Source organism: Mobula hypostoma, chromosome 4 (genome assembly GCF_963921235.1).
Source record: "Mobula hypostoma chromosome 4, sMobHyp1.1, whole genome shotgun sequence".
NCBI lineage: Eukaryota > Metazoa > Chordata > Chondrichthyes > Myliobatiformes > Myliobatidae > Mobula > Mobula hypostoma.
Genome location: NC_086100.1, coordinates 172,598,166 through 172,622,123, shown reverse-complemented (window position 1 = coordinate 172,622,123; position 23,958 = coordinate 172,598,166). Strand labels below are relative to the sequence as shown.

At 41.7% G+C, this 23,958-nt stretch overlaps 1 protein-coding gene across 1 annotated transcript in view; it reads right to left on the bottom strand.

Annotated features, from left to right (window-relative positions):
* Positions 1 to 18,424, bottom strand: part of LOC134344976 (uncharacterized) — a 47,911-nt gene extending 29,487 nt beyond the window's left edge. Inside the window, exons 1-2 of the mRNA XM_063045109.1 lie at positions 18,038 to 18,424; positions 2,814 to 3,140 (exon numbers count right to left, since the gene is read on the bottom strand). Of these exons, the coding sequence (XP_062901179.1) occupies positions 2,814 to 3,140; positions 18,038 to 18,122 (412 nt within the window). The 5' untranslated portion in view covers positions 18,123 to 18,424. The remainder of the gene's footprint in view (positions 1 to 2,813; positions 3,141 to 18,037) is intronic.
* Between the last annotated feature and the right edge of the window lie 5,534 nt (positions 18,425 to 23,958).

Here is a 23,958-nt window from a genome sequence, read left to right as displayed (position 1 = left end):
GAATTTTTTTTTAATGCTTCACTGTATGTGATAAATTAATGAACCTGAGCAGTGGCAAATAGATTTCAATGCAGGTAAGTGTGAGGTGATGAATTTTGGAAAGCCAAACCAGAGTAAGACTCACGTTACAAATAATAAGGCACAAGGGAGTGCATTGGAACAGAGGAACTTAGGAATACAAATGGATAGTTCATTGAAAGTGGCGTCACAGTTAGATACGGTGGTGAAATTGCGATTTAACATGCTGGTCTTCATATGTCAGAATAACAAGTATTGAAACTAGGTCGTTATATTGCAGTTGATTAAGTTCTTAGTAAGGCTACGCTTGGAGTACTCTGCACACTTTAGGTCACTGTTACAGAAAAGATGTGGTTAACCTGAAAATAGTGCAGAGAAGATTTATGACGATGTTGCCAGCACTGGAAGGCCTGAGTTACGGGGGAGGTTGGGCAGGCTAGGTCTTTATTCCTTGAAGCGTGGGAGAATGAGGGGCGACAAAAAAATTGGATCACTCAAAGAAGGCTTAAAAAATAATTTCAATAAATTAAACTACAAAGTTTAATTTTTTTAAGATTAAAAAAATTGCGGAACTGGAGCCAAATTTGTAAAGAGTGCTTAATCACAGGGTATAGGTTTAAATTAGCAACTTTAGCTAATTGTATAGGTAAAGCAACTCCCAATAACGAGGTTAAATAAAACTGTTTCACAGCTTTCAGTTCCAGGTCTACCCAAACTGGCCGATCGTTTTTATCAACCCAATATAACCAAAAGGACATGTATTGGACATTAACAGCCCGATAATACATTAATAAATTAGGCAAAGCAAGACCTCCATCCTTTTTCAACTTTTGTAAGTGACATCTACTAATCCTTGGTCTTTTATTATTCCAAATAAAAGAGTGATCCAATTTTTTTACTTTAGAAAAATAAAGGTATTAATTCTTTTTTGGATATATTTGAAGAGAATGAGGGGTGATTTTATACAAATGTTTAAAGTTATGAGAGGCGTAGATAAGGTGGATGCAACAGTCTTTTCCCTGGCGTAGGGGACCAAAACTAGGGGTCCATAGATTTAGGATGAGAGGGGAGAGATTTCAAAGCCACCTGAGGGGTAACTTTTTTCACACAGGGGGTGTTGAGTCTATGGAACAAACTGCCAGACGAGGTAGTTGAGGCAGGTACAACAGCATCTTTTAAAAAGAAGTAGGATAGGTAGGGAAAGGGGTATGGAGGGATCTGGGCCAAATGTAGGCCATTGGGACTAGTTGGGTGGGGTCTGTGATCGTCATGGTCTCATTGGGTTGAAGGGCCTGTATCCTTGCTGTATTTCTCTATGACTAAATAATACAGAGTTACAGTTCCAGAATCTCCTTGCAGCTAGTTGTTACCAAGGACCTTGCTCAATGAGTTTTTGGAGGATATTTAACTGTTGATGTTTAACAGACGGTATTGAACTGCCCCCTATGTGCAATTATACAATATTCCAGCAGAGGTCAGTAGAATACCAATGGCCTGGAATCTAATTCAACACAGAACCCCTGCAGAGCACAGAGGCACGTGTCCAGACACTGTTCTGGTTACTTTGCTGGTTTTAAAGCATTATTAAAAACTTCCCGATGGTGCATTTGTAACAGAATATATTTTTGGCTTTCTCGGGAGTCTTTGCCTTACTTTAAATAAAAAAGCGAGATTGCATAGGCTGCGCTGTTCTTTTTTTCTGGAGTGTAGGTGCCTGAAGGGTCAATTCCTAGTTTATAAAATCATTGGGGGCATTAATAAGGTGAATGTTCATACTCTGCTTCCCATTGTAGGAGCGTGTTAAACTAGAGGACATAGGTTTAAGGGGAGAGGGGAAAGATTTAAACGGGACCTGAAGTGCAAGATTTTCAGAGAGATGGTGGAGGTTATATGGAACTAGCTGCCAGAGGAAGTGGTAGCGTGGATACAATTACAATGTTTAAAAGACATTTTATACAGGTACATGGACAGGAAACCTTTAGAGGCATATCAGCAAATGCAGGCAAATGGGATCGGTTCAGCTACGCACTTTGATCAGCATAGACAAGTGGGGTCAAAGGTCCTGCTTCTATTCCATTGCTCCCTATCTCTTCATCCGCCATAACAGCTAGGATCTCTCATACTTCCACTTCCCATTCCCATACAAATATGTCTGTGCTCGGCCTGCAGTACTCCAAGTTGAGGTGAGACACAGATTAGAGGAATAACACTTCATATTCTCTCTTGGAAGCCTCCAAACTGATGGTATCAATATTTATTTCTCTAACTTCCATTAGCTACACCTACCTGTTCCCCTCCCATTAGTTTTCCCTTGTCCCTCTGGTCCCTTCTCCTTCCCTTCCCTGTCCTCAAGACCCACACCTTTCTCCCTCCAGTTATCTACCTCCTTTACTCCATTGCCCACTACACGCTCCTATCAGCTTCCATCTTCTTCAGCCCTTCGCCTCCTCCACCTATCACCTCCCAGCTTCTCACATCATGCCCATTCCCCTCCCCTGGATTCACCTATCACCTGCAGCTATTGCTCCTCCCCTTCCCCACCTTCTTATTCTGACTTTTGCCCTTTTTCTTTATAGTCCTGGTAGAAAATCAAGATGTTGGCTGTTCATTTCCCTCCAGTGACCTGCTGAGTTCCTTCAGCAATTTTTTTTTCCTCTGTGTGTAACTCTATGACTCCATCCGGAATAGCAATCAGAATCTGCCTGGATGGGAAAATTGCAAGTATAATAGATAAAACATACATGTCTGTTGTGCATATTTAATTCATAAGGTAGAAGCACAATGAATCATCTTACCAATGACGTTTAATATCGTCCCTTCTCCCCTTGCTCTTCTGACTGATGGAATTTCCACGAATACCTCGCAGTGGTAGATTGCAGAGTCATTCTGCGAGACACTCAGAATGGTAAGGCTCGAGTTGTTCATTTCAACAATGTACTTTGTCCTTCCATACTGGTATTTCCCTGTTTTGTTTGAAAAAATGTTGATGTTGTCCTTTAGCCAGTTCACTCTGACGCTCTCAATCTGGTTGCTGTCCCAGGAACACATCATCACTACATTGTTGCCCACAGAAACATTGGCCTCTGGAGGGTACTGAATAATTTTAAAATCCGCTGTTTCATCTGTGAATAAAAGCAGACAGATGACATACACCCAGAGAGTTGCTAGGTTATGGATCTCCACTTCTCTGAAGGATGTAAACACTCAATAGCCACTTTGTTAGGTACTCCTACTCGTTAATGCAGCTCTCTAATCAGCCAATCATGAGGCAGCATATCAATGCATAAAAGCACGCAGACATGGTCAAGAGGTTCAGTTGCTGTTCAGACCAAACATTAGAATGGGGGAAAAATGTGATCTAAGTGTCTTTGACCATGGAATGATTGTTGGTGCCGGACGGGGTGGTTAGAGCATCTCAGACACTCTGATCTCCTGGGATTTTCACACACAATAGTCTCCAGAGTTTACAGAGAAAGGAGCGAGAAACAAAAAACATCCAATGAGCAGCAGTTCTGTGGTTGAAAATGCCTTGTTAATTGGAGAGGTCAGAGGAGAATGGCCAGACTGGTTCAAGCTGACAGAAAGGAGATGGTAACTCAAATGACCACACGTTTCAACAGTGGTGTGCAGAAAAGCCCCTCTGAATGCACAAAACATCAGACCTTGAGGTGGACGGGCTACAGTAGCAGAAGACCATTGGCATTCACCCAGTGGTCACTTTATTAGGTACAGTAGGTATCTCAGAAAATGGCAGCTTGGTGTGCAGCTGATCGCCAAACTTCGCCAGCTTGGTATCAGCTCATCCCTCTGCAAATGGACCTTGGACTTTCTGACTAACAGACCTCAATCAGTTAAGTTAGAGAACCTCTCCTCCTCCACTCTCACCCTGAACACCGGCGTGCCTCAAGGCTGTGTGTCGAGCCCTCTTCTGTACTCCCTTTTCACCTATGACTGCATTCCTGTACATGGTTCTAACTCCATAATAAGTTTACAGACGACACCACGGTGGTTGGCCTGATCAGAGGGGATGACGAGACGACCTACAGGGACGAGGTCCAGCACCTGGCCACGTGGTGTGCTGACAACAATCTGGCCCTTAACACCCAGAAGACCAAGGAGATCATTGTGGACTTCAGGCATGCTAGGAGCCACACTCACGTCCCCATCTACATCAACGGAGCTGTAGTGGAGTGTGTATCAAGCTTCAAATTCCTTCGTGTCTACATTTCTGAGGATCTCACCTGGTCCCTGAACTCCTCCATCCTGATCAAAAACACCTTTATTTCCTGTGGAACATCAAGAAAGCTCACCTCTGTCCCAGGATATTGACGGACTTTTACGGCTGTACCACTGAGAGCATACTCACCAACTGCATCTCAGTGTGGTATGGCAATTGTCCCATATCGGACCGCAAAGCACTCCAGCGTGTGGTGAAACCTGCCCAGAGGATTATCGGCACCCAATTGCCCACCATTGAGAACATCTACCATAAGCGCTGCCTGGGCAGGGCGAAAAGCATTATCAGGGATGCATCTCACCCTAACCATGGACGTGCTTGTGCTACTGCTGTAAGTTTTTTACTCTCCTCCCATCCAGTAGGTGCTACAGGAGCCTCCGCTCCTGCACCAGCAGGCACAGGAAGAGCTTCTTCCCTGAGGCTGTAACACTGCTGAACCTCACATCACAGCGCTAAGCAGTATTGCACCCATATTGTACTGTCTCAGTACTTTTATATTTGTGTGCTGTAGCACTTACTTTTTATTCGTAGTTATTTTGTAAATAACACGATTCTTTGCATTTCTGGTCAGATGCTAACTGCATTTCATTGGCTTTGTATCTGTACTCGACACAATGACAATAACTTTGAATCTAATCTGATCTAATCTAATCTAAATACTCCAGGACAAGAAACCTGTTGGGCCTTCTTCCATCTAACAGTCCCAATGTGGCACTACATTGCTATGTCGCTCTGATCCTAACGTCACCCTGCTGTAAGTAAAACCACAGTCACCTCTCCACCAGCAGTCTCAGCTCGGTTTCCGAATGGCGTTTTGACAGAGAACCAATGCTGCTGCCTTGCAGCTCCAAGCACCCAGATTCGACCCTTACATCGGGTGCTCGCAATGAGGCATCAGCACGTTCTCCTTCTGACCACATGGGTTTACTCTGGGAAATCCAGTTTCTGCTGAGATCTCAGAGATGTGCTGGTATATAACTGTATTAATTATTATCTGTAAATGACCGTCTGTTGGATCTAAATGGTAAAATAATTAACAGGTAATTGATGGGAACATGAGATGAAATACCATAAGAAAGATATAGGAGCAGCATTAGGCCATTTGGCCCATCGAGTCTGTTCTGCCATTTCATCCTGGCTGATCCATTTTCCCCATCAGCCCTAGTCTCCTGCCTTCTCCTCATATCCCTTCATTTCCTAACTAATCAAGAATCTATCAATCTCTGCCTTAAATATACCCAGTGACTTGGCCTCTATAGCTGCCTGTGGCAACAAATTCCACAGATTCACCACTCTGGCTAAAGAAATTCTTCCTCATCTCCATTCTAAAAGGATGCTCCTCTATTCTGAGGCTGTGTCCTCTGGTCTTAGACTTTCCCACCATTGGAAACATCCTCTCCACATCCACTCTATCAAGGCTTTTCACCATTCGATAGGTTTCAATTAAGTCACCCCTGATTCTTCTAAATTCCAGTTAATAAAGGCACAGAGCATCAAACACTTCTCTTATGATAAGCCTTTCAACCCTGAAATCATCCCAGAATGATACAAAACCACGTGGAAATGTGGGGGGTGGTGGGGGGGGGGGGAGGTCATTGGGATTAATGGGAGCTGGCACAGACTTGATGGGCTGAATAGCTTTCTGTGACAGAATATGTTAATTGGCCTTTAGCTCAGACCCTTGAGAGTTCCCATGCCCAGAATTTCCAGGCAAACACATTAACTAATTCCGAGTAAAGAAAATAGCAGACTACTGAAACAGTGCAGTGTGATAAAACACACAGGAAGTCCTAATTGTATGCTGATTTACTATCTATAATGATCTGGGTAATTTCAAGGCTTCAAATGGTGGTGTATGTAGCACATTCCTCCTGAGACTGAACTGGTGGTGTCTAACAAATTGCGGTTGGAGACCGGTCAGGTTTAGGAACCTGGGCCAGAACCTTTCCTTAAGTTCCAAAGAAGGGTATTAGCCCGAAACATTGACTGTTTGTTCATTTCCAAGGATGCCTCCTGACCTTCTGAGTTCCTCCAGCATTGTGTGTGTGTTTCTTTGGATGTCCAGCATCTGCAGAATTTCTCATGTTGCTATGTTTGTCTTTCAGGACATAAAATTACCTCGATCTTGTGTGTTAGTTCCACCTGTGTGACTTTCCAAGTCCTGTAACCATCAGAGTTTTGTAGGTGAGTTTTAAGTTACAAACAGATCTGTGCTTAGAGATGGGCTCTGGAGTGGGGCAGGTATGTGGCTGGAGCCAGGGTCAGGAACACTGGTGTCAGGAACATATTCATTTGTTACTCACATGAAGTAAACATACTTTTAATAATTTCTGCACGAATCTAAATGCTGTATGGCTGGGCTTGCTGAAGGCAGGCATTCTGTTTGCAGCCTGTTTTCCTTTGCAAAACTGTAACCACTTTGATCTCTTTGCACTCCAATAGACATTTTTACTTGCACAATTTTTGTTCTTTCTTGTGAATGTTGAGGATGGTAATACGTGCTTGTGCTACTGCTGTAAGTTTTTTTTACACCTGTGCATACATGTACTCATGCATATGACAATAAACTCAACTTGACTCTAACCCTTTCAGGGTGGGAACAGCACTTTACGGAGCCAGTTTCCTCCTGGTCTCCTGCTGTGAGGTGGGCTACTATAGACTGCACTTGCTAGATCTAGCTGAATTGAAGCTGTAGCTGGATGAATTTAAGTTTTGATCATTCATGTGTCGGGGTGTAATCTTGGCACAGTTATCCTCCTGGCAATGGAACTGAAGGCAGATAGTAACAGAAGAAAACATTGTGGTTAATGCACCACATTCGAAAGCAGCTATTTTGTTGGGAGGCTTAAAGAGCAGATGATCTCCAGCCTCGCTTTTGGGTTACCAGTCAAAGAAGGGAGAGGTTGATGGTGGGGGTTGAGCTAGCCACTTTCAGCCTTCTTTTTCACTTTCTATAATCATTAAGACACACTTTGGAGAGCAGTGCTCTCATGGCAGGAAACATGTTCCCGATGTTGGGGGGAGTCCAGAACCAGAGGCCACAGTTTAAGAATAAGGGGTAGACAATTTAGAACGGAGTTGAGGAAAAACTTTTTCACACAGAGGGTTGTGGTTCTGTGGAATGCTCTGCCTCAGAAGGCAGTGGAGGCCAATCCTCTGGATTCTTTCAAAAAAGAGTTAGATAGAGCTCTTAAAGATAGCGGAGTGAAGGGATATGGGGAGAAGGCAGGAAAAGGGTACTGATTGTGGATGATCAGCCATGATCACAGTGAATGGTGGTGCTGGCTTGAAGGGCTGGATGGCCTACTCCGGCACCTATCGTCTATTGTCTACTGTTTGACGACCTGCCTGGGAATGCTTAAAGAAAACATCAAGGGAGGAAAGTAATTTAGAGGGTGATAGCAGATGGCTTTATTGATGACTCGCGTGGAAATAAAGGCCGATTAGCCACATACCACGTCCAAAATCTCCCACAAACAACTAAGGTCACTTATTCATTTGGGTCATTGCAATGCGAACCAAACACATTCTTAGCTGTGTTGGTTGTTAATGCAAATGTTGCATTTCTCATGTGATAATTAAATCTGAATCTGATATTCTGATGCAAGGGGGCGGTGAAATCTTTGAATAGTTTACTCCAAAGTACAGTCTGTTAAAAAAAGAAATTATTTAGAAATTAGAATGTTTAAGCAACATTGCATTTAGACTAACATAGCACAGAAATAATGTGTTAAAATATGCTCCTAATCTGTATCACAATATATACTTATGAACTGCCTTGAATGAAATGTAACCAGGAACAACAATGAGAATGTGAGGCAAAGGCTAAATAAGATCAAAACCAAGTGCAAAATTTGGTCAAATCCATCAGTGATTATATTCTGAAGGATCATTTAATGCATCCAGACACAGTGAGACCTCAGTCTCTTAAACACAAGAAGGAAGGAGAACAGTTGTGATAGAAAGGAATAGATACACATAATGGTTTAAAAAGAATATCTTACTTTTAACTGCACTTGTCTAAATAGTGATACCAGGCATCTGCATAGAGTAGGTTGATACCAGTTTCACCTTAGCAGTCAGATTCATGAAAGAAGCAGAAATAGAATTCTCAGGAGAGACAGCAGCCAAGTATGCAATCGGTAATTCTGTACCTTTCATAGTATGGCTATTAAATTGCAATTGATCAATGTTGAACTAAGTAGCTCTAGAAAGTTCCGGCATCAAAAATATTTGCTGTTGATGGACTTCAAGCTTACATCTGCATCACACACCACCCCCACACCCCTCCCTCAACCATTAACTCCATTTGTACAGAGATTACCTGGACTCATAAATCCAAGCTATACTTGTTAACTCCATAGAAGGTAAAATGGAGAGATCCCTTTGGGTGAGGTATACTGTGAACTTTTTATACTGCAGGGAGATTTAGTTGAGCTATGCAAATTGGTACAATATATTTCCAATTGGAAAGAAAAATAAACTAAGTCAAGTTTATTGTCATTTAACTATATACATGTATATAACCGTATAATGTATATAGAAACGAGACAATGTTTCTTCAAACCAGAGTGTAAAGCGCAGTAGTACACATAACACACGATAACTTATGAAGATAAGGATAAAATCTACAGATGAATCACACATAAATAACAAACTAAAGTGCATTAATATTAAGTGTTGTAAGGTACGGAACAGATTAACCAGTGACATTTCAAACATGATGTGGCAGGGAGCTCAGAAGCCTAATAGCCTGGGGGAAGAAACTGTTTCTCATCCTGACCATTCATTTTTTTTTTTGCAGCATTGTCTCCAGCCTGATGGTAGAAAGTCAAAGAGGATGCTGGATGGATGGGTGGGATTCTTAATAATACAAAGGGCGCTGCGTATGCAGCGCTCCTGATAAATGTCCCCGACGGATGGTAGGAAGACCCTTATGACCTTCTCTGCTGTTCTCACAGTCCTTTTGTGTGTATGTATGTGTGTGTATATACACACACACACACACACACACACACACACACACACACATATAGTTTGATTAAACATTCTTATTCATTTAAATAATTAATTGCAAGTTATATGTATAAATATGTGAATTGCATATATCATCACACATGTGATATGTGCTCCCCTCGCTCAAAGTAAACATGAAGTTAGACTCACTCACATGTCGGACTCCTGTGTCTTCCCTTGAATTAGTTTAATGTTTTGAAGTCACAAAACATAACATTGTTGGCTCTTTACTCCTCTCCATAGATGCTGCCTGACCTGCTGATCTCCTCCAACATCTTGTGTTTCTCTGCATCTGCAGAATCTCATGTGTACAGTATGTAGGGAATAATATTTTGATTGTAAGCACCACTAGTTTTATAATAAATACTTTCCAAGTCACTGACAATGGACGTGCACTTTCAATACTGAGATAACTTTGTAGGTAGCAGTGGATTCAGAGTGGGAGTTTCCAAGGAGGCTGTTGTCCATTAAGTTGACTTCATTGCTTTCTAAGATTTGTCCCATTGCTTTATTCTGCCCATATTCCTCCAATTTTATTCTCCTTGAAGCCTTTATCCCACTCTGTTTTCAAAGTTATCAATGAATGTGTAATAATGACCAATCTGGTAATGGGCTCTACTTGTAGACAAAAAGAAGCAGGATAAGAACAAGTGAAACAAGAGAAAAAATACCAGTGTGAAACAGAAAAACTAATAAAGAAACAAAAGGTTTTCTCGGATCTTCAGCTGAAGGAGCTGAGTTCCTTTTAGCAGTTTCAACCAGTTGAAAACTGCAGAAATAAATTGCTTTACTGTTGTATAGTGCAAGGGATACAAGGGAGTGAATGAGCACTAATGTGCTTAAAGTATTTAGCCACAATGAAATAACATGCTAACACTTTTGAAAAATGACTATTAAGCTATCAGTTAACATTGATCATCCACATATTTTCATTTTACTCTAAACAAGAAAGTATGGATCAGGAACATTGCCTGATTTGTGATATCTCCCTTATTGCCTGATAGTTAATTGAAATGAATGATAAATAATTAATCAACACATCATGAAACAAGTAACGGAATTTAACCTTGAAAAACTTTGTAGTATTGGTTTCCATGACAAACTTTCCAAACAACCCATTTGAAAAACCACACTCTGTTCTGCACAGATCAATGATAAAATATAACTTCCATGCAAGGCAATTGTGCACAGATGATACGTTTCTTGGTCAGTCCTATAAATAGAAACACTTACCTCTGCATTTACGAACGCACGTCTTTACTTCTAATTATAGCATTTAGTTCCCCACTGGAAAAAAACACTATAACAGATATATTTCTTATATAGATTCATAGAAAAGGGCTGAAGGGCATGTCTCTATGCTGTATTTTTCTAAGAAAATTGTCGTCTGCCTTGCATGGAAGTTATATTTTACCACTGCTCTGTGTAGAACGGAGTGTTGTTCTTCAAGTGGGTTTAGTCTGTGCCAAACTGCCTACTCCCATTGATCCGCACTGGGAACATAGCCCCTCCCCCCACTCCCCATACCTCTAGCATCCACGTACCTATCCAAACTTCTCTTAAATGTTGAAATCAAGCTCGTATGCATCACTTGTGCTGGCAGCTTGTTCCACACTCTCATGACCCCTGAGTGAAGAAGTTTCCCCTCACGTTCCCCTTAAACGTTTCACCTTTCACCCTTAACCCATGATTAATTATTCATCATTCATTTCAATTTACTATCATAGGCAATAAGGGAGATATCACAAATCAGGCAATGTTCCTAATCCATACTTCCTTGTCTAGGGTAAACTGAAAATATGTGGATGATCAATGTTATCTGATAGCTTCTGGTTGTAGTTCCACCCAACCTCAGTGGAAACACTCTGCTTACATTTACGCCATCTACAACCCTCATAATTTTGTAAACCTCTATCAAATCTCCTCTCAATCTTCTACGTTCCAAGGAATAAAGTCCTAGCCTATTTAATCTTTCCTTATAACTCAGGTACTCCAGTCCCGGCAACATTCTTGTAAATTTTCTTTGTACTCTTTCAAACTAATTTACATCCTTTCCATAGGTAGGTGACCAAAACTGCACACAATACTCCAAATCAGGCCTCACCAACGTCTTAGACAACATCAACGTGACATCCCATCTTCTGCACTCAGTACTTGGATTTATGAAGGCCAATGTGCCAAAAGCTTTCTTTATGACCCCACCTATCTGTGATGCCACTTTCAATGTACTATGGACCTGTATTCCCAGATCCCTTTATTGTACAGCACTCCTGTGTGTAAAACCTACCCTGGTTGGTCCCACTGAAGTGTAACACCTCACACTTGTCTGCATAAAATTCCATCTGTTATTTTTCAGCCCATATTCCTAGCTGGTCCAGATCCGGCTGCAAACCACGATATTCTTTCCTGCTGTCCACTAAACCCCCAGTCTTGGTGTCATCAGCAATTTTGCTGATCCAGTTAACCACATTATCATCCAGATCATTGATATGGAAGACAAACAACAAAGGACCCAGCACCAATCCCTGTGGTATTCCACTAGTCACAGGTCTTCAGAAAGGCAACCTTTTTCCACCACTCTCTGGCTTCTCCCACAAAACCAATGTCTAATCCAATTTACTACCTCATATTGAATGACAAGCAACTGAACCTTCTTGACCAGCCTCCTATGTAGGACCTTACTATCATCATGACTGATCTCCACTGAGGTGCTGGAAGGTCAAGATGTACATGTGAAAATTCTAAGAACAGAAGATGAACACCCACTGTGAGGTTTCGGTGAGTTAGGAGAATTGACTAACAATCGGTAATTAAGAACTCAAGGCAACATTTAGACACATGAGCAGAACCATAGGAACACTAAACAACAAAAGCAGCATGCAACAAAGAGGACTAAACAATCATACAATGGATCAGATCAAGCATCTGCACACATGGAGGTGGAGTATAAGATGATGTTCGGGTATCTTGAGCTAAAGGAGGAGGCAGTGTTTAATCTCTTAAAGAACATTAAGGTGGTTAAGTCCCCAGAACCCAATGGGATATATCTCAAGCTGTTGAGAGAGGCAGGGATAAGATTGCTGTGACCTTGACCGATAACTTTGTGTCTTCTCTTGTCTAGCCACAGACCAGATCCAGAAGAACTGGCAAGTAGCCAATGTGAAATAGGTATAATGTTAGAAACTATTTACTGGTAAGTTTCAAGTCAGTTCAAGGAAAGTTAATGGAGATGATTCTTAGGAATATGATCTAAGCATTTGGAAAACATAACTAGGACAGTCAGTATGGCATTGTGCAGGGCATGACTAAATGTCATGTCTGACTAAATTAACTGAGTTTTTGACAAGGGTAATGGATGAAGGTAGAACTGTGGATATTGCCTACATGGGTTTTAGTAAGGTATTTGACAAGTTCCCTCATGGGAGGCTCAGCCAGAAGATTAAGATGCATGGGATCTGAGGTGCTTAGGCCACTTGGCTTGCCAATAGAAGAAAGAGCGTATTGGTCTGGAGTTCCATGACTCATGGTGTTCTGCAGGGATCTGTACAGGGTCTTAAGCTGTTTGTTTTATTACCAGTCAATGAAGGTGATGCAAGGATTGGTGGTGTTGTGGATAACATAGATGACCAGCAAAGAACACAGCAGGATATAGATCAGTTACAGATATAGGTGGAGAAATGGCAGATGGAATTTAATCAGTCCAACTATGAGGTTATGCACTTTGGGAGATCAAATGTAAAGGAATAGTGTTCTGTTAATGACAGGGCTCTTAACAGTGCTGACGTGCAGAAGGATTTTGTTGTTCAAGTCTATAGCTTCTTGAGAGTGGCTGCATGTCGATAAGGTGTAAAGAAAGCACTTGGTATCCTTGCCTTTATTAGTCGAGGAACTGAGTTCAAGAGTCGGGAAATTATGTTGCACCTTTATAAAACACGTGTTAGGCTGCATCTGGGGTATTGTATTGAATTCTGGTTGTGTCATTATAGGAAGAATGTCAAGGCTTTGGAGAAGGTGCAGTAAAAGTTTACCAGGATACTACTTGGATTAGAGGGCATCTGCTATAAGGAGATGTTAGATAAACCTGGGTTGTTTTCTCTGGAGCAGTGGAGACAGAGGGGAAGTCTGAGAGGCACGGGGAGAATAGATAGCTGCTATCTTTTTTTCCAGGGTTGAAAGGTCTTATTCCAGTGAGCATCCATTTAATGTAAGAGTGGTTGTTTCCTGGAGTAAGCTGCCACAGGTCGTGGTGGAGTCAAGTGCAATATAGGCATTCCATATAGGCGTTCTTGGACGGGCATGTGAATCTGTGGGAAATGGAAGGATATGGACATTGTGCAGACTGATTACTTTTGTTGGGCTTTTTATTACGAATTGAATTAGTTCGACACAACATCACTGTACCTGTTTTGTGTTCTATGTGCCAAATCACATTTTGGGGTGTGTTAGACAAATAGACAACAAGCAGGAGAAAAACGTCCACGTGCTGAATGATTATAACGATCAAGGGAAGGGCTGAAGCATTTGCAACCATTTCCAGCCAGATGTGCTGAATAGGTAACCCGTTTCGACTTCCCCCTGATATCTCACCATCACAGAAGCCTTGCTTTGACCAACTTGGTTCTCTCTACAAGATATCAAGGCATAGTTGAAAATATCTGGACCAGGCAACATGCTTGCTGTAGTACTGAAGACATAGAGTATAGAACAGTACCAGCTGTGTTTATCATCTATTTCAGTACCACAGTCCTCTTCTCTCCTGATACCGATACTCCGCAAACATATCTATTTCATTCTAAAATAAAATTGAGGCTCGATCCCAGTGAGCCTGGTGGCAGTGAATTCCACAGCTCATCGCCCTCTGGGTGAAAAGTCTCCTCAGCAACACCCAAAGTGCTGGAGGAACTCAACAGGTCAGACAGCATCCATGGAAATTAATAAACAGTCAACATTTTGTGCTGAGACCTTTCTTCAGGAGAAGTCTCTTCCTCAGCTCAGTACTAAATCTTTTGCACTGTAACCTGACATTGTGACCTCTCATTCTAGGTGTGCCAGCCAGGGGAAAAATCCTTTAGATGCCCAATTATTATTGCCTGCAAGTATTGAATGTTTATTTAGTTGTCCTCTCATGTTTTCTAAGTTGTGGTGAATAAAATCTATCCTTGTATGACAGTTCTACCATTCTCAGAATCATTCTAGTTCTCTCTCAATGGCTTATATATTATTTATTGTATGTGGTTCAGGAGACTAAAACTGTTCACAATATTCCATTTGTGGTATCACCAAGGAATTTATGATTGTACCAAGACATCTTTACTCCAACATTCAAATCCTTCCATTATGAAAGTCATAAAAGACTTGCCTTCTTAACTGCCTGCCATGAGATCTGTTTTGGTGGCTCATCATCAAGGATATCTACATCAATGCTTCCCACTATAACACTTTAAATAATACAATGTACCTGCATTGTATTATTACCAATGTGGCTAACTTCATATTTATCCACTTTATACCACATCTACCATGTCCTTGCCCATTAACTCAGTCTATCCAATTTGCCTTGAAACCCCTTGCATCCTCCTCGCAATTTATAATCCCACTTACGTTTAAGGGCAGTGGCAAAAGTTGTAATATTACATTCTCTTCCTCATCTAAATCATTGATAAATATTATGAATGACTGATGCCCAAACACTGATCCCTGCAATATCCACCAGTTACTTTTGCCATTTTTCAATGTGCTGAAACTATAGAACTCTGGAAATGATTACTACTGCATCCACTGTTTCTAATGGTTACCTTCAGTCTTCTAGGTTGCAAGTGATCACGTCCTGGGGATTTACTGGGTGCCATTAATTTCATCAGCACTGTTTCTTTCCTTTTTGTTCTTAATCCTCCAATTTCATTAGATTCCTGGTTCCTTAACATTTCTGTGGGTTTACTTGTATTCTCCTCTGTCAAAGTGGAACCATTTAATTCATCCATGTCTTCCTATGACGAATTCTCCCATTTTTATTGGAGATTTATGTTTGACATCATTTTGACTTTCTCTTTTTAGATACCTGGAGGAACTGTTAGAGTCTACTTTTATGTTCTCTGCAAGTATACTCTCAGTGCCTACTTGTGCCCTTTTAATTATTTTTTTCACTTAGCTGAAATCTAAACTACTTCCAATACTTAGGTTTGCAACTTAGTCTGGCAAAACTACTCTTCACTGGATCTAATACAATCTGTAGCTAATATTAGCCAAAGTTGGGTTATGTATCCTTGTGCATTTTAAGGTTAGTCAAGGATGGAATTATAACAGTCACTGTTCCTGTATTTCTGCTTTAAATGTCACCTATTACCCATCAAATATCATGCCTTTTAATGAAACTCCACAACCTAGCATTGCAACTCACGTCTCACTCCTATATAATCTCCCTTGTTTAGATTCATTTCCCTAGTTTTGGATTGTAAACTGACTATCTAAAAGTTACAAATTTAGTATGGTACTCACTCATTCTGACTTCCTTCACTCTCTTGCCAGTCAGATTGACATCAGCAAGTACTGATGTCCCTATTTTGGCACAAAAAGAAAATGTATCTGTATTGAACTTTATATACCGTATAAAAATTTTTGAGGCTGTCTGTATTTCTTTGCTATTATATCTGATTGGTTTTCAGAAGATCTCTATCACTGTGCTCACAACCTTCAGCTCTAGGGGGCTGGTAACTTAGCTGAACCGGCCAAATAAAAACTATGGCTCCTTGAGCAGTTCAGAGTGGGTAGAAAATCTAAATTCTCTCCACAATCTGCAGACACATTTCAGGAGTTGGGTAGAATATCCTCCAACTGCCTATATGAGGGAGCTCAACGTCAGGCAGGATACACAGACCACTAGGTGGGCATTCCACTCGTAACAACTAACCATCTAGTCCTTCCACCGGAGAGCACATCAGTTGCCGTTTTTCCTTCCAGGTGCAACATGCGCTTCAGTTACTTTCCCGTGATACTTGAACAGCAGCCCTCAAATCCACAATCCTCACCAGATTTGCAGCAGTTCAACAAGGCTGCTCGTAGAGTCACGCAGCACTGAACCAGGCTCTTCGGTCCCAATCATTCACGTCAAACAAGATGCCCACCTAAGCTGGTTCCATTTGTCTGAAATTGGCCCAGATCCCTCCGAACCAGGGGCTCCCAACTTGGGATCCACAGACCCCTCGGTTAATGGTAGGGATCCATGGCTTAAAGAAGGTTGGGTACCCCTGCTCTAAATCTTCTCTATTCATGCATCTGTGGATATGCCTTATAAATGTTGCAAAGGTACCAGACTGAACGACTTCCTCTCAGACTGCACATTCACCCTTATATATGCCCCCTCATGGTTTTTTATACCTATGATCACCCATCCTTTTTCCTCTGCACAATGAATAACGTCTTAGATTGTTGATCATCTCAAAAACTCAGTCCTTTGAGTCCTGGCAATGTCCTTGTAAATCTTTTATGCACTCTTTTCAGCAGCCTCTCCTCTATGGATTCAGTCTGTACTTCTGCCTCAGTAAGGAGCCAACATAATCAAAGACACTGAGCATTCTCTCTTCTTCCCTCTCCCATCGGGCAGAAGATACAAAAGCCTGGAAGCATGTACCACCAGGCTCAAGGACAGCCTCTGTTCTGCCATTATAAGACTACTGAATGTTTCCCCAGTACAATAAAATGGACTCTTAATCCCACAATGTATCTTGCACCTTACCATCTGTCTGCACTGTGCTTTCTCTGTACTCTAACACTTTATTCTGCATCTTGTTATTGTTTTACCTTGTACTACCTCAATGTAGCATTTTAAAGAAGTGATCTGTATGGATAGTATGCAATGCAAGTTTTTCGTTGTACCTTGGCACGTGTCCAAAATAAAAGACTCAAGAGGGGAGAAATACTGAATTAAGTACGGCAATAAATGTTGGCCTTGAGTGCATGGCCGACGTCCTGAAAATGAATAATACAGTAACTAAAAATCCACCACCTCTTAATATAAAATTATTTGCATATTTGATGAACTGGAATGTTCGTGCATCAAAACCAGAACTCTATTTATGGGATGGTCAATTCTATACGTGTCCACAGTTCATCATGTAGCCAAATATGATGTTTCCATTTGCCCATCAAACATAACTTGAAGCCTAATGAGCAGTTTTGAAATGTAGCACAAATTCAGATAAAACTGCAGATGCTGAAAACTGTAAATTAAAACAAGATATGGTGATATTCAGCAGGTCTTTAAAAAACCTTCCTGCTCCCTTTGTCGGGGCATTTACTTTGTTCTCCATTGTTCGTCTTCTCTATGACATAGAATATGTTTACTTTCTCTATGTTCCAAGTTTGATAAAGGATCATTGACCTGAAATCTATAGAGACACAAGGGACTGACTGGAACCTGGAGCAAAAAAAACACAATCTGCTAGGCTTGAGCAACATTTGTTGGGGTGAAGGGGAAAAACTTGATGTAAAGTTTCAAGCCAAAACATCAACATTTATTTTTCCTCAGCAGAAGCTGCTGAGTTCCTCCAGTAGACTGGTACTCTATCTACCGATACTGCATTAACTGTGGATTATCCCTAACATTTAGTTTTTATTTGAATGTAACATTACAGATCTAAACCTTCTACTTAAGCCTACTTGAGATGTTCCTCCTTAAATCAAAGGAACCAGCAACCAATGATCATTGGTATTATCAGTAATTTTAAAAAATCCACAATCTAAAAATATTGAAATCAACTACATTCTTACCTGCAATAGCCGTGCAAGATAGAAGAAGCATGAGTTGAATTAAGGGTAGAAGTTTACTGTAGAGACTGGAGGAACTCAGCTCCATATCTTGACAGTTTAGAAGCTCCTCAGACACAGCGAAGCATTGCTCCTTTTGCCTTCAAATTCTTCTGCTTCCTGTTTAACTCTAGTCAGAGAGAAACAGTTGCGACTAGCCACATTTCCTGCTGATGATCTTAATGAATACTTTTGATCTTTAGTTTGCTTGAATCAGATGGTAAATGGTAGTATTCATTTTGCTACATTGAATAAAGACATGCAAGGGTCTTAATCCAAAAGAATAATGCAACAATGGAAACAAAGTAATATTTTATATTCTAGAACTCCGTCGACAGTGATATTTTGGGGTCAGATTACCATTTTTCTTGCACAGAATTCTAGGACAATTCTGTTACCTTCAGCAATTCCTGTTTAAATTATGATGTCAATAAATATTTAGGTTCTGTCTGATTTGCTGTTGTCCAAACTGAGTCTTAGAACGATAAGACATAGATATAGGCCCTTCAGCCAAATGAGTCCATATTGATCACAGTGCTCAGCGAGCTAATCCCAATTTCCTGTGATCTGCCCGTCTCTCTATAACCCTGCCACTGTATACCACTGTCCAAGTACTTCTTAAATGATACACGGTACCTGCCTCAACCACTTCCTCTGGCAGCTCTTTCCATATACTCACCATGCTCCACATGAAAAAATTTGCCCCTCTGGTCCCTTCGAAATCTTTTCCCTTACACCCTAAATCTATGCCCCATAATTTGAACTCCCTTACCCTGGGAAAAAGACTGCAACCTTCCACCTTATCTATGCCTCTTAATATTTTAAACATTTCTCCGAGGTCACCTACATTCTAAGGAATAAAGACCTAGCCTTGTCAATCTGCCCCGTAACACAGGTCCTCCAATCCTGGGAGCATCCTTTTCAAATCCAAAAACAGAAGAAATTAATGGATTGAAGCTCAGAGATTTGTAGGCAGAACTGAGATTTTTCACACTATATTCTGACCCTTCATTTCTCTGTTAGTAAACTCAGATAGCTGCAATCCCACTCCAATACATTTGAATAGTCCGCCCATCACCCAGCGATATCATTCTTCCCTTGGCACCCTTTTTTTTCCTTATTAGATTAGATTATAAGGACACTCAGTCCTTGTTTATTGTCATTTAGAAATGCATGCATTAAAAAATGATACAATGTTCCTACAGAATGATATCACAAAAAAAAGGACAAACCAAGATTAAGACTGACAAAACCACATAACTATAACATATAGTTACAACAGTGCAAAGCAATACCGTAATTTGATAAAGAGCAGACCATGGGCATGGTAAAAAAAAAAGTCTCAAAGTCCTGATCGACAGGCGGCAGAAGGGAGAAACTCTCCCTGCCATGAACCTCCAAGTGCCGCAAACTTGCCGATGCATTGGAAGCACCCGACCATATTTATATGATAACTCTACATGATATAATGAGTAGACCAAGGCAATCTTCCACATTCATGGGAAGATTCCGGTGTTGCAACTGCACTGTTGTAGCTTAGCTGGAGGCATAACTAGTTCTGCTGTGAAGGTCTTCTGTACTACAAATAGGATGCTGTCTAGTCCCTTAGTCCTTGCTGTATCCAGTGCTCATAGCTGTTTCTTAATATGATTTTCAGAGAATCGAACTGGCTGATTTCTGTGATGTAGGGATCTGAGAAAGGTGAGTTGGCTTATCAGTGGGGTGGACTGATACTCTGTGAAATTCAGAGTATATGGTGGTCTCACTGAAACATGTATGTTTGAAAGAGATAGATGATGAGAGCATTTTTCTCACCTGGTAGTGTACCAAGGGAAAGGTAATGCAGCTCATACTCCTTAAGTTCTTACCCCTGCCAATCCACTCTCACCAGCCTGATCTTCTCTATCCCTTAAGATCTCCTCTAACCACACCACCACAATACTCTCTAACCCCCACTTCTTTACAACCCAGCATCCCACCCACAACTTGGTGCCACACAGGCTTCCTCTGCAATAGTGGAGCATGCAGATGAAAAGACTTTGTGCTAGTCTGCAAAGCCTCTCGGCTATCCAGAACTGTAATGCCCCTGTGTAAGACCATAGACTTGCCTTTTCAAATAGAGTTCAGTTTCCAGCCTTGCATCTGCTAAAGTGGATGCTATAAGTTACACACTTCGGTTGTGGGTGACAAACCAAAATTAGGTTTCACGCAGTCTGGCTGTACTGAAGGCTATAACATTTCCCACAACTGCACAGCAAAATGTCAGGTGAAACAAAATCTGAAACCCATAAAAGCTGTGGCAGATGCATGGAGAGGGGGAGCTTGTTGCATGGGCAACAGTTTGCTCTCCATATTGTACTTCCCAGGCTTGCGTATCTAGATGGCCAGAACGCAATGTTCATGGTCGATCCTGACCAACGGAAGCCCCCGTCTCACCATACTTCAAAGGAACGGCAGAGGCCAATACAGTTTGGTGCAGAAGCATCACAGGAGTTGCCAGTCAGCATTGAACTCAACGTAGGACTGCTTTAGGGACTCCAACTCTGGATTTTTCCCTCAAGGTTTACTCCCTCAGCCTTCCCCATGAGTGGGTGTAGCCACAAGACAGTGGAGGTTTGAGATCAGAGTTTTCCTTCTCCTAGATGAGCTGCCAACCATGGCTGACGAGCCCCATCTGCCTGAAGCGACTGGTTTTAAGGTGCCAGTAACTCGGCTCTGCCCCTTCTGCTGTCAGTAAGAGCAGTTCTGCCAGGCTCAGTAGCTAAGCCACACGTGGAGGCCAGGAGCTGGACTTGGTTGTCAGATGCTCCCTGAGGTGCATGCCATTGGGAGCATTCAATAGGTAGTGGGAGCTTGTCCCCATTACCACCCGGGCTATAATAACCTTAAGGAACTTTGAAGTATACTTAATGAATAAAAAGATTGCTCTTGCAATGCCATTGAGATTGTCACCTCAATTTCTATTTAAAATGAAAGAATTTTACAGCAATAATGACTGATACACTCAGAGGCCACATTATCAGATACACTTGGATACCTGCTAGTTAATGTAAGTATCTAATTAGCCAATTGTGTGGCAGCAACTCAATACATAAAAGCTTGCAGAAATGGTCAAGGTTCAGTTGTTGCTTAGACCAAATAACAGAATGGGGAAGAAATGCCATCTAAATGACTTTGATCAGGGAATAATCGTTGGTGCCAGATGGGTGTTTGAGTATCTCAGAAACTGCTGATCTCCTGTGATTTTCACACACAACAGTCTCAAGAGAGACTTCTGTGCAAAACAAGAAAAAAAATCTAGTGAGCTGTGGGAAAATATCTTGTTAATGAGAGAGATCGGAGGGGATTGACCACACTGGTTCAAGCTGACAGAAGGGCAGTGGCAACTCAAATAACCACACATTACAGCGGTAGTGTGTCCGAGGAGCAGTTGTGAACACACAACCCGTTGGAACCTTGATGGTGGTGGGGCTCAGCAGCAGAAGACCAAGAACGTACATTCGGCGGCCACCTCATTAGGTACAGGAGATATTGAGTAAAGTACCCACTGAGTTTTGTTATATTGTATGGTAGAATGTCACGCCGCACAGGGATGTTATTGAAGAAAGCTGGAAACATTCATAAGGTTAGGCACCATATGCGGAGAGAGAAACACAGTTAACATTTCACATCCATGGCCCTTTTCAAAACTTTGCCTGCTGACCCTATGTAAATTCATCGACCAATCCAGCAGAGTTAGGAATATGATGGCATCTAGCACTGAGTAGAGTGATGAATGGGGCACAAAGTTCACAAAACCTGCAACTAATTAGAGACCTGCATAGAAACATAGAAATGTACAGCACATTACAGGCCCTTCGGCCCACAATGTTGTGCCAACCATGTAACCTGCTCTAGAAACTGCCTAGAATTTCCCTACTGCATAGCCCTCTATTTTTCTAAGCTACATGTACCTATCTAAGAGTCTCTTAAAAGATATTGTATACATCCCTACCACCGGCACTGGCAGTGCATTCCACACACCCACACTCTCTGTGGAAAAACTTACCTCTGACATCCCCTTGCACCTTAAAACTATGCCCCCAAGTTAGCCATTTCAGCCCTGGGAAAAAGCCTCTGACTATCCACACAATCAATGCCGCTCATCATCCTATACATCTCTATCATGTCACCTCTCATCCTCTGTCATTCCAAGGAGAAAAGGCCAAGTTCAACTTATTCTCCTAAGGCATGCTCTCCAATCCAGGCAACATCCTTGTAAATCTCCTCTGCACTCTCTCTATGGTATCCACATTCTTCCTGTAGCGAGGTGACCAGAAATGAACATAGTACTCCAAGTGGGGTCTAACTAATGTCATGGTATCTATAACATTACCTCACGGCTCTTGAACTCAATCCCATGGTTGAAAAAAGCCAACACACCATACGCCTTCCTAACAATGCCAACCTGCGCAGCAGCTTTGAGTGTCCTATGGAGACGGACCCCAAGGTCTCTCAGATCCTCCACACTGCTAAGATTCTTACCATTAATATTATATTCTGTCTTCAAATTTGACCTAATGAAATGAATCACTTCACACTTATTTGGGTTGAAGTCCATCTGCCACTTCTCAGCCCAATTCTGCATCCTATTGATGTCCCACTGTAACCTGACAACCCTCCAGACTACCCACAACACCCCCAACCTTTGTGTCATCAGCAAGTTTACTAACCCATCCCTCCACTTCCTCATCCAGGTCATTTATAAAAATCATAAAGAAGAGGGGTCCTGGAACAGACTCCTGTGAAACACCACTGGTCACCATCCTCCGTGCAGAATACGAATCATCTACACCACCCTTTGCCTTCTGTGGACAAGCCAATTCTCAATCCATAAAGCAAGGTCTCCTGGGATCCCATGTCTCCTTACTTTCTGAATGAGCCTTACATGAGAAACCATATCAAATGCCTTACCGAAATCCATATACACTACATCCACTGCTCTACCTTCATCAATGTGTTATATTACATCCTCAAAGAATTCAAACAGGTTCGTAAGGCATTACCTGCCCTTGACAAAGCTGTGATGCTATCCCTACTCAGATTTTGTCGCTTCAAATGCTCATATCTCCTGCCTCTCAGGATCATCTCCAACACTTGCCCAGCACTGAAGTATGACGTACTGGTCTATAATTTCCTGGGTTATCCCTTTCTTGAACAGGGGAACAATGTTTGCAACCTTCCAATCCTCTGGTACTTCTCCTGTCCCTAGATCATCCCCAGAGGCTCAGCAGTCTCCCCTCTTGCATCCAACAGTAGCCTGGGGTACAGCTCATCCGATCCCGGTGACTTATCTAACTTAATACCTTTCCAAAGCTCCTGCACATCCTCTTTCTCAATATCTATGCACTCAAGCATTCCAGTCTGCTGTAAGTCAACCCCACTTTGCCAAAGTCCTTTTCACTGGTGAATTCGTTAAGTACCTCCGCTACCTCCTCCGGCTCCATGCACACATTTCCACTATCACATCTGTTTGGTCCTATTCTCACACTGTTCAGCCTCTTGCTCTTCATGTACTTGTAGAATGCCTTGGGCATTTTCCTTAATCCTGCTCGCCAAGGCCTTTTCATAGCCCCTTCTATTCTACTAATTCCATTCTTAAACTCCTTCCTGGCACCCTTGTAATTTTCTAGAGCTCTAACAGTACCTAGTTTCTTGAACCTCTGAAGACCTAGTCTCCAAGTACATAGTTTCTTGAACCTCTCAAGACCTAGTCTCCAAGTACCTAGTTTCTTGAACCTTTCAAGCTTTTCTTTTCTTCTTAACTAGTTTTTCTGCATCCTTTGTACACCGTGCTTCTTTTACCCTACCATCTTTTCCCTGCCTCAACGGAACATACCATGTTG